This window comes from Haliaeetus albicilla, chromosome 6 (genome assembly GCF_947461875.1).
Source record: "Haliaeetus albicilla chromosome 6, bHalAlb1.1, whole genome shotgun sequence".
Lineage (NCBI taxonomy): Eukaryota > Metazoa > Chordata > Aves > Accipitriformes > Accipitridae > Haliaeetus > Haliaeetus albicilla.
In genome coordinates, this window is record NC_091488.1 from 25497822 (window position 1) to 25515484 (window position 17663).

At 37.8% G+C, this 17663-nt stretch overlaps 1 protein-coding gene across 19 annotated transcripts in view; it reads left to right on the forward strand.

The window, feature by feature from the left end:
* Positions 1–3746: 3746 nt before the first annotated feature.
* The window catches only part of ROBO2 (roundabout guidance receptor 2), a 945132-nt gene continuing 931215 nt past the window's right edge, over positions 3747–17663 (forward strand). For 7 of the 19 annotated variants that reach the window (XM_069785365.1, XM_069785369.1, XM_069785356.1 and 4 more), the window contains exon 1: positions 3747–4406. In XM_069785365.1, the coding sequence (XP_069641466.1) occupies positions 4283–4406 (124 nt within the window). In that variant the 5' untranslated portion in view covers positions 3747–4282. The remainder of the gene's footprint in view (positions 4407–17663) is intronic. The other 12 variants (XM_069785354.1, XM_069785371.1, XM_069785361.1 and 9 more) reach the window with 2 other exon arrangements.

Here is a 17663-nt window from a genome sequence, read left to right on the forward strand (position 1 = left end):
AAGTACTTATAGTAGTAGTCCTTTGTGCCAGATAGCGATTAGTAAAAAGAAGGAAAATATGGAAAGGAAGGGTGACCAAATAACCAGATAAAACAACTGCAGATTAAACTAACTTGGACATATTTTTTTCTGAGTATTTCACTGGTATTTTGTTATTTAGGTTGCTAATGTGTGCTTCTACTGAGTAAACATCTTGAAATTCTGTTAATTAAAAAGAACCTCTGTATCCATTAATATTGTAGGCATTTATAAACATAACTCCAGCTTAATGGTAGCTGCTGCCCTTTGGCTTCGTGAGCAGAATGAGGGAGAGAATATGCAACTGATAATTCATCTTAAATAATGCAGGCTTTTCTTTTAACTTCATCTCATGAACACTAAATTAGAACTGAATATACTTAAGATGAAGGCAGCAAGGACATTTGTGAGTATGGAACATCTTTGGTCTGAGAAAAGACTAGGGTAGGTCTTTTCTCATTGGAGTAAGTTGTATGAAAGGAGGGTATTTGGAAAACCACAATATGAGGAAAAGTGAACAGGAATATTTTTTTCCCATGATGGAAAACCAAAATTATCAGGTATACTTTTCAAAGAAACAAGAGGAAGTATGTTTTTCAGGCTGCAGGTAATTAAATCTGTGGAACTCATTGCCAGAGACTATGGGTGTGGAGGAAAGCATAAATAAATAAAAAAAGAAACTGGACAAAGTCAAGAAGTATAGGTCTGTCACTCTCTAATCAAACTTCATAGCTGTGATAGAGTCTTTAGCTAAGAAATCTCAAAGCCTTTCACAAGCAGAGGCTGGCAGGCTGGGCAAGTGGTAAGCTCCACTGATGCTTTCTTATCATTCTTGTGCTTTTCCCATAAGCATCCAAGGTTGACCACTACTGAAGATGTGATGCTAGACAAGATAGGCATATGGTCTGTCTTAATATATGAATTCTTCTATGCTTAGAAAGTATTAAATAGTCTCATACTCATGACTGGTGTGAGATGTTGTGAAGGACCTTGGGGGGTGAAGAGATCCTGGCAAGGACTGGTTGGATGTCAGGGACACTTAGCTGTAATGGGGTTGGTTTGCCGCTTTTAGCTCTCATAGTTTTTCTTGTAATAGTAACAGACATAAAGGTAGAAGAGACTGCTTACTTTTTTCTCTGTTTCCAGTATTGCACATTCAAAGCATGAAATAGAATTACAAATCAGTTCTACATCTCTAAAACATGATGTTGACTTAAAATTCATGATACTTGAAGGAGAAATAAATGTTGGGTTTCTTTTATTTGTATTTCTGATGTTTCAACCTATAACTTTTGTATAATCTTCCTTGAGACTATATCTTTCCTCTGGAGGCATTTCAACTCTGGAAAATTGAAATTCTTATGAACCTAGAAACGAGGACATTAAAAACCTCACTAAATTTCATAAGAAGTGACAACACCTTTTCTGTGTTTCCCTGAAGGTCTGCCCCCTCACTCTTAATATATACAAAGTGGATTTAATAACTTACCTTTTGCAAAATAACCCAGAAAACCATCAGCAGAGTGGAAGTCTTGGCTCTTTAGGCATTAAACTGAATCAAACACACACATGACCAACAGCCGTGGTGGTTTCCCTTTTGCCTTTGTGTCGGGTGGTCCTCCCATTCTTCTGCCGCATCACTTGAGCTGCTGCTGGAGCGGTACCTGATCCTACTGAGGCTGCTGGAGGCACATGTCAGAGGTAGCAGAAAGCTGACAGAAACTCATAATGCCTTCCAATAGCAGCTGTTTTCATTAATGCTGCAAATACAAGGTGTCCAGGCTGAAGAAGTTGAATTCTTCTGCAGTATAAGAACCAAGGAGGTATTTTTAAGGATGCCTGCCACCATTGGAAACAGGTTTCCCCACAGCAGCTGGCTTCCACGTGGGTAGGGGTAGAAACGGTGGCAAACTTTCAGGGGATTATAAAATTAGAAAGCAAGACAGAGACTGAAGAAAGGATGCAGGAAGCAGAAGTGACATAAGGCTGCAAAGATGGCCAAAAGAATGATCCCATTAGGATTTCTGAAGCATGATTGATATTGTCACACATTTTGGACAGTGGAGGTGTTCGCTTTCTGATTCAAAACTCTTAAGTTAGTGAATTTGCATAGTGGTACCTGAGGGTTGTAGTGGTGGTGGCTGTTTTAGTTTAAGGTCATTTTATTATCTGGACATAAAATGTTTGAAACCAGCAATGTGAACTTGTAACTTTTTTGATGCTTCAACATGGCAGTATGGTGCTAGTTTCAGAGGAGTGTTACAGAGGCAATCAAAATGAACACAAGTGTCTGCCTCATTTCAGTAACAGTTGGTAGAGAGAAATAGAAGAAATGGTGTTTTAATTATTAGCAATGAGACTGGTGATTAAGAATGGCTTCATGGAGAAATTTAACATAAGAAGCCACAGCTTAGTGACTCTACATGATAGATACTGACCTAATTTTTGGCAACTAAGAGCCATAAACATCAGCCTTGATATATCAAACCCAGCATCTGGTAAGTTTTCTTATAACTTTTAAAAATTAATGCACAGAGGGATGAAAAACTACTGTACATCAGCATGCTTTTTTTTTTTTCTGTCTAAATGGAAATATTACATCCTCTAACCAGCCCATAAATATATTTTAGAACTTAAAAAGAAAATAACAAATCTTTCATAGTTGATGTCGTGTTGGTGGCGTCCCAATATTTCCTTGTTTGTGATGTTATATGCTGTTTGTTTAAAAAAATCCCTGTACGTATATTAGATGTTGATGATTGTCTCCACCAGTCAAAATATCATTCTTTATTCAGATGAATAAGCAAAGCTTCAGATTTATTAATATCATCTTAATATTGCACTGAAAAGGGCATCATGTCCCTAGTTGAAAACGTGGTAACTTCAGGGAATTTGTGACCGTCATTGCTTTGTCATTCTAAGGACATTGATTTTTTTTATTTATATAAATCCACAGCACAAGGTTTGTGGCTCATTGATTTGAGTACTGAATGCTTATAGGGAAACAAGTAAATGCCAAACTGTAGATGAATTTAAGCTACTAGGCATACTTAAGTAAGCTCTGGGCATCTCAAGATTGTTTGAGAAGTCTGAATGTTGTGAATCTTTCTCTGAGCACCCTTTGTGAAAATCCAAAATTTTGTCCAGAAAGTCTTGTGTTTACTTATCCAGCTTCAGTGTTCTTAAATATGGACATCCAGAGACATAGGTAGCTATATTATTTCTGTGGCAGCAACAATCACTAAATGAAAAATTGTGACTGCAATCTATTATTTTGAAAATACCTGTACTTCTGAATGTCCTCTTTCTCTTTCTCTCTCTTTCCACCTGTACCCCTGCTCCCCAGGTTTAGGAGATCCTAAGGATAGACAGTGTGAAAATATAAAATGCATAGCTGCTCTGTGCAGTGAAAAGATTACTGCTGCTGCTAAGGATTTGTTCTTCCTGTTTGCTACTTTAAAAAAAAAAAAAAGGCAAAAGCATGCAGGATTTTTTCCCCATACAATAATTGCTTCAGAAATGCTATAAGTAATTAGTGTGTTGAAGCTTGCATTTTGGTTTAAAGTATGAACTAAAGCATTAATAAAATGCCGTCAAAAGTCCAGAGCAGTTGCACACTGTAAAGCAGGAAATCTCCTCCACACAATAGAGATTAAATGCTCCCTGTGCATACTGTATTCTGCTCAGCCCTCTGCGTTTGGAGCTGGGACCGTGGCAGTCGTTATCTCTAGCAGGTTCCTTGGTGATTTTCAAGCCCTGCACTACCTACCCAAGTGGCAGTGACACCAGCTTTCAGTGAAGCCTTATTACTCTTAAAAGAGCAATTTGGTTGGTTGCACAGCTATTAGGATCAGACAGTCAGGCTTAAAGCTGTCAGTACAACTGCTTCTCATCTTTTTTCACAATCCTGACATCTTTTCTCTTTTCTGCTGGACACAAGCATTACTGTTTTTATCATTTTCAGTCAAGCTCACGCTGCAAGCTGAGGAATATATTCCCACAGAAACCAAAGTGAGGAGCAGAAATTATTTTATAGCTACTGTAGTAGCAGTGGTGCAGGCTGCATGTTGTGTGGGAGAAACCGGATCAGTGAGAAATGTGGCTTTCCTCAGGGCTACATCATTGAGATATTACTTCAGCATCTAAGGAGAGCAAAGCTACTCCTTGCTCTGATTTTTCAATGATTAAACACTCCTTAAGCAAACAGAAAGTGGGGGAGAAGATGTAAGATTTTTATTTTTATTTTTTTAAATAACTTGTGGAAATGTTATCATCAGTGAAACGGGGGAAAATCACTATGCTTGAACTTCTTTTCATTTTGATGTTGCTCTTCTCTGGACCAACCCTCAGCAAGCTTAGCAGGACCAAAGGCAAACACTGGAAGGGGGGTAAGTGGAAAGAAAAACTTTTGTAATGGATGTTTGGGTAAGATTGTAAAAAGCTGTATTAAAGGTGATCTAAGGAGAATACCTATGCTGTTTTGAGTGACTCAGATTTTAGGTTGCCATGTGGGCTTGCAATAGGATGCTAAAAAGAGAGCATGGAGTTTAATTTTTCATGTTAGTTTGCTTGACTGACTTTGTAAGGCATATATTCCTTGCAGGAATTTTACTTTGCATTGTATTATTAGCAGAGTAAAATTTAAGGCCTTTATACAAATAAATGTATGCCATTTAGAAACTGGTGGGGTTTTGGACTGTGAGAATTCAGTTTGTTCTTTTCATTATGGAGACTCTGGGATAGATGCTTGTGGCTTTATTGCAAGACGTTATCCCCATCATAGAGGGGTTATAGTGTTGGAAAAGAAGAGGAAGCAAGAAGAGAGAAGGAAAGCATGCAGCCTATTTTGAGTGCAGAATTGTTAGTGTATGTGGTAAAAATGACTAGACAGACATTTTTTTAGAGTGCATGAATGTTGTGAAATGCACTGCCAGCAGCACTAATTAGCTGACTGGCTATGTCAGTGTTGATGTGTTAATAAAGATAAATTGCATTAACTTTATCGAAAAAAATGCTGTGCTGAGAAAACATTTATGATTTTTGAAAGCAGCAATCCATTTTCCTCTTCTGTTAAAAACTGCTGAGATGATTTACCCTATATGTGCTGTGAACAGTCCACTAGATGTGCCTTTTCATAAAGTTCACTTTGTTTTGCTTCCTTGCATGACATTTGTTTATGGAAAACATGGGTTATCAGGGTCTCATAATCAAATAGCTCAGTGAGCATAAATGGTATCTCATAAATATTTGGACTGAGGGACTGTGGATTGTAGATAGCTTGATATTTTCTCTCGTTGTTTCTTGATGTCACTGATTGGAGGCACCCCAGGAATTTTTTTTCTTTCCTTTTTTTTTTCCTTACAAGTGTTGCCACAGCATGGTGTGTTTATCACAGCTTTAATAACACTTTCAGTTTTCCTCTGCTGTCAGTATTGTGATCTGAGGTTAAAGAGTAGCATCAACATTAAAAAAGAAGTTTTAATAATTTATCACAACATCTCAGCAGGAGACTCCTCCCTCCTCCCTCTATATTTCCTTTTGTTGCATTTAAAGGTATCACAAATCTTCCACCTACTGAACCTTCAAGGGAAAAGTTGCAGCACACACTTAACTTGGACTGTTAATGCAGCACAGCATATCTAAAAATTATTTCCTGGTCCTGTAAATCACATTATTACATGTATTTCACAGTGCTGCTGCTGGATATCCTCATTGCAAATTATAAGCCGTTATTTACTCTGGGCAGCATGACCTCTCCTCAGAGGCATGTGAGTTAGTAATATGTGTCACTGTCAAGTTCCTGGGATTTAAAAAATTCTGCTAACTTTTTTCCCTGTCTCGCATTTTCAATTAAACCTAATAAATTAGGGGGTTTTGCTTCAGTCTCTTACATACTCTCTGACAGAGGCAAAGAACTCTACTAAAGAATTTTTAATATGGTAGAAAATAATCCCTGATTGCAGAAAATAACACCTTATTCTGGGGGTTTGTTTTCTGTAGAAGTATTCTTTGCAGCTGAAACAAGATGTAAAGAAGGTACCTGTTTCAAGGAGACTAAGGAACAATTTGTCATATTTCCTCACAGCTCTTGAATCAGCCAAAAACTAGGCATACCTGCTGTACAGTAGGTTTTTTGTATGTAGATATTATTGCAAAAGTGAGTGTGACTTGGAGATGATGCATGCTTTCCTGTGAAAGTTTCAAGTTCAGGACATGTAAGAATCTGTGTGTTGTAGTGTCACGTAGCCTGAGCATTTCTGATCTCCAAAACATATTATATGCACCTCCCTTTCCATAAACATTAGGGATCAGCTTTTGCTTATATATCAATGATGCGAGTTCTTTTTTGTTGGTGTGCACATGGAATTCATGGTGTCACTGGGTGAAATTTCGGCATGCAAACTTCTCCACTAGAGCACACTGGAAAAGTCCACCCCAAAGTGGAAACAGATTTTTTTTTTTTATTTTAATTTTTTTTAATAATATATTTGAGAGGTTCAGGAGAGCTAGGCTTCTCCACACCAACTTCCAGCTATAGTGTTCAGAGGAGAAAGGTGATGCTGGATGCATGTATCTGGAAATGCGTTGTATGAATCATAATATAGCTATACTGAAGTCAGTTTCCACAGTGGACAGCAATAGCTGATTTAGACCATCCTCTAAAGTTTTTCTGTACCACATTTTGTTTCAAGAGTGCTGTGAAGTATAAACATCTTTGAATAGTGCTGTTTTTCTGTGTAGGCCCTGATCATGATCAGTCCAAGTGCAGGCTAATGAATCTGGAAATTCTTCTGGTATAATTTAAAAAAGCCAACTTCTTCGCTGAAGTTACAGACTCTGATAAATCATTTTATGTGGTCTTGCTGTGTAGTTCCCTGTAATTACTCATGAGAAAACCAACCCTTTTCACATCGATTTTTTCTCCTTGGAATTTACTCTACAAAATATGGCCACCCATATACAACTAAAATAAATAGCATTATGGGTAGAAATCACCTCCCGATTTCGTTGCAATGTGAGGTGTCAGGGAGTGAAATGAGTCGCATACACGGGCCTGGAAAAATGTAAAGATACCATTTTCTTTTCTGGCTGTTTTTAAGTCTGCACCCCAGAAAAGCTTTCAGAATAATATATTGGAATGCAGGCTCTAAATGTGCCTTAAACCGGGATTTATAAACTAATGATCAAGACAAATTGGAGTCTAAAAGCAGAACCTGAAAGTACAAATCAACTGGATTTTCTTTTTCCCTTTGAGCCAAAATAACACACCATGGTTCAAGTTTTTAAGAAGGATTTATAATATGGAGAACAAAAAAAATGGGAAAAGAAGATTAAGTACTCTTTTGAGTTTACCTTAAATCTGAAAGCAGATTTCAAGCATTGCTAATGCCTATCCCCTCCTGAATTTGTTTCCGATCTGTTTTTACTCCATCACATATTATAGGGGCAGCGAGGAAGTAAGTTTTCTGTGTATCCATCCATTTGCACATGGATGTGCTTTGTGCCTGTTCAGCAGAGAATTTGGAGACTGGGAAGAAAGCTGTCCATTTGTGTCGTGCTTGGGAACCTTCCCAACACTTTGCTCATAATAATAATACTACTAATAACGTGGTAATAGTAATTCCTGTCCAAGGAAAATTGTGGCATGGGACCAGGGAACACCGGACCGGTTGTCCAGGCTTTTGCCAAAGGATCCATTGCTGCTGGGACCTCAGCCTTGTTGAGGAGTTGGCAAGAGCAAACTAATGCCCGCATGCAGAAACTCCCGTGTGTAGTTATTGGGTGTTCCTTCAGCTGGCAAACAGAAAAATGCGTGGGGTGAATAAAATCATGCACGATGTTTGTCTTCTGGTAGACATCAGTGTATTTTACAACTCTGTGTGAAGGCTGCATGACAGAAAGGGTTCAGAGGAGAAGAGTAAGAGCATTAGGACAATCACTGCACTTGGCAGACATTAACCCTTTACTCATCTTTGAAACAACCCACGCATTTGGTCTAGGGGATAGCTGTGCACTCCCAGGCCGTCAGGCACTTTTGAAGAGCCTGAACCTTTATGCAGTGGCCTCTGTAACTGGACCAGGTCCATCTGATGGGCCAGCACCCACCTCAATCAAAAGACTGCAGGCTGAGCCGTTGTGGGACAGTCTTCGGGCGTGAGACGAAACTTGGTGAGGGAGCGCGGAAGGGACTCTTTGCGTGCCCCAGGCTGCCTCTGCATAGGAGCAATACGCCAACAGTGCCAGTAGCACCTCACGAGGGAAAAAAAGGCCTCTAGGATTGGGGAGAGGAGTCAGAGATAAAAAGACTTCAGAGGGAAGGGACCAGACCTGGGGCTGGGAAATGCAAATTTTATGCCTTTTCCTCAAAGGGGTGTTTGCTTAGGTCTCCCTTGTGCTTCACCAGAACAATTTCCATTATCAGAACTAAAAGTATGATTGGATTTATTTATGATCAAATTGGAGAAATAAAAATAAAATGCAACCACAGTGCCACACCCTGCAGAACTAGATGAGGACGGTGCCTGTCCTTTCTGTCTACATGGAAGTGAAGCAATAATCTCTTTAATGACTAAATCAAAGTTTATTATGCAAGTGATCCAGCCTTATATTTCAGTTCCAATTTCAGCTCTATGGCAGTTTAATCATTTTTATGGCAAAAGATACCAGCGTGAGAAATCTTAAGTGTCACTGGATAGGTGTTACTGGTAAGGGTGATACAAAGCTGTGTACATGAGGTTATTTCAGCATCCCTGCAGATTTACCAGCACATGAATTATTTAGGATGCATGTAATCCATCAACACTAGTTTAAATGTTTTTAAAAGCATAATTCAGAGATTAGCTCAGATCAGAAGAGAAAATTTCTATAAACTTCCTTCCATACACAAAGCAGCCAGCCCTCAGACCTTCCAAATTTGGAGGTAAAGTATTAGATTATTAGAATAATGGATAGAGTTGGAGGTATGTTACTGGACTGCTGCTAGGTGCCTGGCAAGTCTGGATACCCAGACATCTCAGGTACATAGACATTTGCATGCAGAACAACAACTTTTCGGTGCATACACACTAGGTTTGGTGAAAATAGGGCCTTGAGATTTTCTGCATTTGTAATGAAGAGTCTCTGCACGGTCACAAAGTCCCACAAATCAAGAGCAGTGTGAATTGTTATAGATATTTAGAAGTCTTCTTGGCAGCTGCTCAACAATACTATTCACTTCCCCCACGGGGAAACTCGCAAAGCTTTTTTCACCAAGAGGAACTTGTTTTCATTTGCCTCATGGCTGCGGGGTGGTTAGGATAAAGGGATGGAGGCTGGGACCTTTGAATAAGGGAAACTAGAGGGGAGGCAGTTACATGGACCCAGGTAGCCTCGGCTTCACTGCAAATTATCATGAGGGGTCTGGTTCGATGTGATGAGGTGGAACTTTTGATGTGGTGGTTGACTTGCAACACTTGGAAAGCACAGTCAGTTGTGCTGGTATGATTCACTGTGTAGTTTACATGATTTTGGGGGTAACATTTTATATAGTTTGCCATTTATCTAATTTAAATAATTTATTTTATGGAATTTCAAAGGTAAACTGCATGAATTCTTTTTGAATACATTATCAGGTATTACATACATTAACAGTATTTCTTAAATCGTGAGACATTCAATATGCTGTTACACACTTATACATTGGAAAAGCTTACAAAATGCTGACCAAATGTTTCAAACTCAGGGTCCTAAATTTTTTTTCCCTGCATTTCATAGAAGTAACCTGATTTTGAGTAGTAAAAAATTCACAAGTTTTTGTAACTTCAGAGGAAGCTCAGTATCTTTGAGAAGGTGGCTTGTGCATAGATAAGGATCTAAAAACCTAATTTTGGAAACTGAGGACTGTAAGTCTGGATCTGCAGTTTTAGTTTGACTGCAAGTGTATAAAGTATGTGACTACACACAGTATGTGACTTGATGTACTGAAGATTTTCTAATAGTTTTGCTTTGAATATACTTGAAAGGGAAAAGCGTATTTATCTGGATACTGAGTGACTGTGAAATTAACTGGGTTTTATTCAGTCTTCTGTTTTCTTTAAAGTCTAGATTTAGCCCCTATCCCATGATAACAAGCAAATTTTTTCCACCTTCTTTTACACCACCTTCTTCAGATTAAAATCTGAATTTGAAAGGACTGCTGATGTATGAAGCTTCCCATACATATTTTGTTGGAGCATGTGGCCTTTGCTTGTCTATTTTTCATCTCTTTGAAGACATTTGAAATACCATAGAGAAGCCTAGTAACGTGTATTCAAACTCATACAGGCAGAGACGACAAAGATGAGGGCAATGGAAAACCAAGTTTGTGACAGTTTTCTTCCCAGCTGGAAAGAAGGGAAAATGATGGGGTTATTCCAGTCACAATGGAGCAAACGTGGTGAAGGTGTAGCATCTACTTAAGAACAAACCAGTGCTGGCACAAAACCAAACAGTAAGGAATAAACAGGCTGGAAGCTAGAAGAGTGTTTCCAACCATCATTGAGAAGGGGCTGCCATCCTTTGACAGATGAAGTCAGCCTGAGCTGGGTTTCCACAGTCTCTTTCAACTCCACCAGTCCTGGCTGCAGGGACTTCCTCCACCGGTGCTAGCGCTTGTACAGATCTGCTGGCACCCGTATTCAGAGAGCTGATCCAGCTAGCAATTAGCCATATAAAAGAGAGGATAGCATTCATCTAGCTGATGGGATGCCTTCATCTGCACACTCTCAGGTCACGGGGGAACTTTGTATGCAAGAGGGCTATGGCCTCAAGGTAAGAGAAGAGGTTGTGATCGTGGCTCTATTTAGGCTAGTTCAAGCTGATATGTAACTTCAGCCTGCAGGTCTGGATTATCCAGAAGAAAAACAAGAAAAGAAAAAAAAAGATTTAATAAGGTGGTGCCTTCCTTTGAATCCTGTGTCTACATCCTGTACTCAGAGCCTTGCTTGAAATGTTTGCTATCATATTAAAAAGTATGTAGATCAAATAGTTATAAAACAGAAGGAATATTTAAATACTCTTTACACACCACCACCACTCCCCCCCCACGTATCCACATGCTTCTCCTTTGGTTATTTGCCTTTTTTTTTTTGTTTTTTTTTTTTTTTTTTGTAAAACAGATTTTGGAACCACCATAAAGCATCATTGACATTAGAATACTAGCAAGCACCAGCAAACCCTCTTACTTTGGTCCACAAACAAAATGAACTTGTGTAAATTGCCTGTTAGGTGTTGAAGGAGCACAGATCAGATGTGCTCTTTCAAAATGATGAACAGGCTTAAAGGTATAGCAGTGTGTCTGAGAAAAAGTTGTTTTGTCTTTCCCTTTCTAGCAATTTTGAAAGACAATGATGCTCATCAGTTAAACACTATTGATTTTTTACTTCAAACCATGATCTAAAGAGTACTTAGAGGACATTAATTTTTTTAAGAGCTATTGCTAAATACCTCAATGAAAACTTCTTTATTTAGTACATTCAAAATGGTGGGGGTGGTGGAATATATGGTGTTTTTACAGATGATTTAGTTTTGGTAAATGATACTCAAATTGGCAACAATGGAAAGCTTTTGATGGTTTAGAGCTGCTGTTCAATAATGACAGCACCTCCAATAGAAATTACTTTTTCAGTCATTTATATCTGAATCATAAAATCTTGTTCTTGGCTAAATGGTGTCATGTTAGCTCTCATCCTAGCACTGATTTTGTCCAGCTAGTTTTGAAACTTCATCCTCTTATGCTAGCTGAATAATAAAACAAATTGATGGTTGCATATGTATATTGCACAGAGAAGTGAACTGTAGTAATTCAGAAACATCAAAAAGTTTTTCTTTTTTCTAAGGTTTTCCCTCAAAACTAGTGTTTTTTATTACTGTATTTCCTTGCATAAGGCAACTTAAATGAAGTAATGGAAAAAACAAGAGAGAGGAAAAATCCAGTTTTGTTTCCAGAGATGCTGATCACTCAGCAGAAGCTGCCAGAGATAAGGATTCTCATCCTTCACAAAAATCGAGGCTTTGATATGACTAAGTATATAGCTCCTCTTTCCTCTGGCCTTCTATGTCCTCTGAATACCAACTGTCTTTGCAGCCTCCCCATTTCCTTTCAGGCGTGGGCACATGTGTGGTTTCTGTGCTCGCGTAATTTGTGATGAGACTTCACCGGTACAATTCCTGCTGTGGTTCCAAGCACAGGCATGGCTACAGTGGTGCGAAGGAGAAGCAAACTCTTAACTCTTCACTGTATTTCCCACTGAGTATGCTGGATAAGGGCAGACGGCAGTGCTCATGTTAATGCCACGTGTTGCTTTAATTAACAATTAACTTTCCAGTGGCTGGATTTTGTGTGTTCTTTAAAAGTGTATTTGGTTGCTTTTGAAAGTTTAGAGAGAGAAAATCACAGGTTTACCCCACTGCCTGAGATTGCTGCCTCTGGCTCAGTAATTTAACCTAGCTACAGGTCCATTGTACTGACAGTGGAAAAATGGACAAAAGGGATTCTTAGCTCTGTAAATAGGAGTAAAGGAGCAAATGGTTTGCTCCCTACATACTGTCTTCCTGAGAGAAGAAATGGAAGAGTGTGTAGTATTTGATAGAAAAAAATGAGAAAAAGCCACAGAATTTTTCTGAAAACTAGAGAAAGTGTTTTTGAGAGAGGTTGAAGGATTAAGTCCGTTGAGTTATGGAAAATTTGAGACAGCTTTCATGCAATTTAAGCATGTCACTAAATTCCTTCTCCCATGAAGGTAAAGGGTCCTTAAAACTATTAGAGAAAGGTATTGCAGGAATGGATGAATGAAAGCCCATGTCAGACACATCCACATAAAGACAATAAACAAGCTTTAGATTGAGTATTTAAAAAAGCTTTCTTCAATTACATTTTTAAATCTGTTGGAAATTTGCATTCCATTGTCATACTTAGTGTAATTAGTGCTTGCTTTGAGAAACCGCAGATACTGTTCTGAATTTCTTTTATATCGTGAAAAGATGCAGGGAGAGCCTGTTCTTCACTCATTACATCCAACATTCCTTCTGGAAAGCAGTTGGGATACCAAATCTGCTGCTTCTGGTTTAAAAATTAGCATGCCATACAGAATATAGCCCTTGGGGAATGCCCCAGGTTAAGTGTCTTTTGCAAATATAAGATTGTGTCTTATTTCTTGTACTTGCATGAGAAGAACTGCTGCATTGTGCTATATATTGGGGTATGCCTGATAGTAGTAACTGGAAAGTGCTCAGTATCTTTCTTATACGTGTTATAGGCAGAAGTAATTCCACTGAAGTTTATGGAATTATGCCACTTTAAATGAGAGGAGAATCTACTTTTGACTCTTAGCTGTAATATCATCTATTTGATAATCATTAATGGCAGTTCTCACCAGATAATGCTTATCTAATAACAGATCTAGGCAGCTGGGGAAAGACTGATCTGAAGATGAGAGCACAGAAAAGTCCTGAGGCTGATGAAAAATTGTGACACTGATGCAGTTCCCGCTGCTGTAGAGTATTTCCCACTAGTTAAGGTGGTTTCCATACTGCTAGCGATTCCGGTAAAGCTTGAGAATTTGTCTACAGTCCTTAGTGACTGTGAAATTAACTGGGTTTTATTCAGTCTTCTGTTTTCTTTAAAGTCTAGATTTAGCCCCTATCCCATGATAACAAGCAAATTTTTTCCACCTTCTTTTACACCACCTTCTATCCATCGTTGCTATCCATCGTTCTGCGATGGCTCTAAATAAGCTATTGTTATCTGTCCATTTGATTATCCATGGACTTGATATGGGTTTATACACTAGGCCAGAACATGTTTTAATGAATTACTGTCTGCTTTGGTGTCAAGAATCACTTAATTCAACAGTTTTCAATTTATGTGTAAAGTCATTTCAAGGATATCATAAAACTTAGATTAGTAATGCATGTTTAATAAAAAGAAGAACCAATACATACTTAAAATAATTTAAGGTTACAGAGCACAGTGAAGGGTAAAGAGTTCATTAAAAATCTGGACAACAGTCGGTTTTCACATTTTCAATTTTTATTTTCTTTACTGCTAGACTCTGGTTTCTGCTTTAAAAAAGTGACAGTCTTGAAATGTGAATAATGTTCTTGCTGTTGGAAGTCACTGATGAAAAAAATTAAGAATGACTGCTTTGCAGAAATTTTATTTCCTTTTTTTGAGTTGGAAACTTCTTCATCTTTTGAATATTGAAGGGGAGCAGAAGGGAAATAGGAGGAGAAACAAAGAAATTCAACCTTGCTTAATTAATTCCTTCATGCTGTTGAATTGTGTGATTTGAAGGAAAAGTATCTTTTAAAGAGGAGGGTTGTTGGAGTTGAAGAATGGAGTTGCAGTAGAGTTATGAAGGTAACTTCTCTAAAGTTGTTGGTGGAGCCTTCTGGCGCAGTGTGTGAAGACAGAGACACTCCTCAGTGTCTCAGGGCAAAGACATGGGTTTTTTGTACTCTGGGAAAAAAGCCTCTTAGATAATATTTACATTGAACTTAATTTCAACCTCTTTATGTTTTAGAAGGAACATCTACTGTGTTTACTTCCAATTTTTTAAAAATTGTCAATGCATAGGTTTTATTATTGTGAGGAGGAGAAATTCTCTGTTTAATATGGTCTTGCTTTACTCTTTCTACAGCAGTCTGGCACAGGTTATATTTCAAAACCCAGATTAATGCTATTTCACTCCTTGAGCTGTCTTAAGAACCTGTTCTGCATTACAGCCTCTGGGCACCAGTGACTGGCGTTTTTATATCTGCATGTTGGTTATGCGCTTATCTTCTTCTTTGATCTTCATGTTCAGCGCACAGTTTCTTCTGCTTGTCAATTGTCTTCTCATTTTTAAAAGACCTTTTACAAATGGTTGTCTACAGAGGTTATTGATCAGAGGGTTCTTAATTTATTTCAATCAGCTTTAATAGCTTTTTCACTGTATTTAAATAAAGAAATATTACAATTCAGAAATGTTACCTTTAATTATTCCTATAGAGATAGATAGATACAATATTGCAGACCACAAGGAACATATAGACACATTTTTGTTCCTGGCAACATGTTTTGCTTGATTTATACTGTTTGGAAAATATGGCTTAGCATCTTGACTAATTTCCTTTCTGCTGCCCTTTGACGGTACATTATTGCTCTTTAATCTGAAAGAAACATAGTAATTGGTAAGAGTTTTTGTACCCTTCAAATTACAAAAGATGCATTGTCTTTTATGTATTCTCTGGTGTTTACAGCTACATCATAAACTTGCTTAAAGCCTAGTTTAAACAAACGCTATGTTACAGACGGTTGCATGTGCTCTAAAAAAGTACAGCTCATGTAGAGAAAGTGAGATGTGTTGAGAACACAAGATAATATAATGTATTATGCATGCAAATTTACTTGATCTGTATTGGTCTTTTCAATTCCCTTTCCAAACAATGAACATGGTAATTTCATTTTACAGATAATGTAGTTTGAGACCCTAAATCAGTTTAGTAATACACATTTTTGATTCATGGCAAGAGCAGTTGCTAGCTCTAAATGTATCTGTTCATAATCTCTACAGCAGAAATACAGCAGTGACAGATACATTTCATGGCACATACATTGTCTTTGCATATTGGTAAAGATCACAAGATGATCTATATAATTAATCAATCACCAGAAAAGCTGTAGACAGTTACCACAGGGTGAAATTTTGCTATGCGTCTAGAAAGAAAAATAATTTGAAGAATCCTTTACTGACATTCTGTGACCACTGTCTTCCACAGACATTGTGATATGGGGTTATGTTATTTTATTACATTTATATTCTTTTTTTATGTGGGCATGTGCATGTGTATGATGCTATGATGGATTCCAGTTTTGCATTATGGTATAAACAATGGCTGGAAGCAAAAAGCTTCCTATGAACATTCCTGATTTATTTCTCTATTGCCCTGCAAATGTAAGTTGTGCATAGACTAATGACCAACTTGAAGATTGGTGCTTTTTGTTGCTTGGTCTGCAGGATGAATTTGCACCAATCCACACAACTGCTAATGAGCAGCTTGTCATCCTTTAGTAAATTATCCTGTTAGTTTTCAAAAACCCTGTAGATATAGGCTTTTATAACAGTGTTAAAGGTGCAGCAGGAACTGTCAGTTAACTGGCTCAAAATGCAAAGGAGATGCTATTTGTATTGATTGCTATAGATTTTTGTCTTGTCTAATAGGATTTATATTTTTTCTATGAACTTGTATTGAAAAAAGTGAAAACAAATAATGGCCAGACAGAACTAAGACATTCTAAGTTCAAAAATAACTCAAAACTTTAAATTTCTCATGCATGCCATTGCACCCCTGGTTTCTAAGGCATCCAATCATGTCTGTCTTTGTGCCAAGCCAGCGACGCTGAAACAGGCTGAGAACAGTATCCTTTCACTTTGCATTAAAGCACACAGACCAGCACTCAGCTTTGTGCATTTTGAACTCACTGCAATAAAAGTTTTAAGAGATAAGAAGCTTTTTCTATTTCAGGGTTGCCATTAGCCTGAATAATACATAAACATGGGAAAAGGTCTGAAGTCCTTTTGAGGATCACAGTATAGCTTCAATTAAATTATACATCATTATCACAGCTGCCAAGCCTGGTGTGGGATTTTAGCCCCCTATCTCACTAAATGTTCGTTGTAGCTGTCTTGTCCAATTCTTCTGTTTTTTTCCTAAGCAACAATAGCACTCTTTGAAAAGCCTAGTTTAAGGAATAAAGTGGAGGATGAGGTTTGGTTAATCAACAAAGAACATTGAGATGTCAACAGTCAAGCACCAAGGGAGGAAGGAGGTCAACTCTCTAGCCTTAAAAAACACTAGGGAGAAATCAAACACTATTAAGTCATGACATATTATGTTCCTTTTGAACCAGGGCTGTGTGAACTCCCTCTGTCTGCTGAGTGGTTTGCAGTGCAGCTCCAAGTTGATCATGAAACCCATTGTTAAAGCAGAATTGCTAGGGCTACCCACTGGGGATGCTTTTAGTAAATGTCCATGTAGCTGGCAATGACTTTGAAATGCAATTGGACAGATTCTTTGTCTGTTTGTCCATCTATGGTTCTTTCAGGCTTTACAACCCCAAATTGGCTTGTCATATTGCAGATGACTGTTTTCTTGGATCTCAATATGATACAGAATTATTCAGTCATCATAATAGATGTCAGCTAGTTATTACTTCTGTGGTGGTTTTGGCATAAATCTAGGATATACAGAACTATTACGGCATACTTAGGAAAATCATAATGGCTTGTCTTTTTTATTTATTCCTATAATATCCTCTAAAAGTGTTAGAAGTGTTTTGATTAATTAATTACACTATTCACACCACCAATGCCATTGCACTTGCCATTAATTTTATCAGTTTGCTTGTCTTCTTTGTAGTATTATTATATTAACAAATATTCTATCTTGAGTAGCCACATATGAAAGACTGAAATCAAGGTAGCATTGCAGAGTTTTGTTTGTAGAATACTTATTTAGGATTATACCCTACCATTGATTTTTTTACACTGAATAGACCCTCAGTTTCAATCTATGCTTAACATGTAGGCCAATGACACATTTTATATAGAACTTAAATGGTAACATTTGATATTTAAAACTGAATG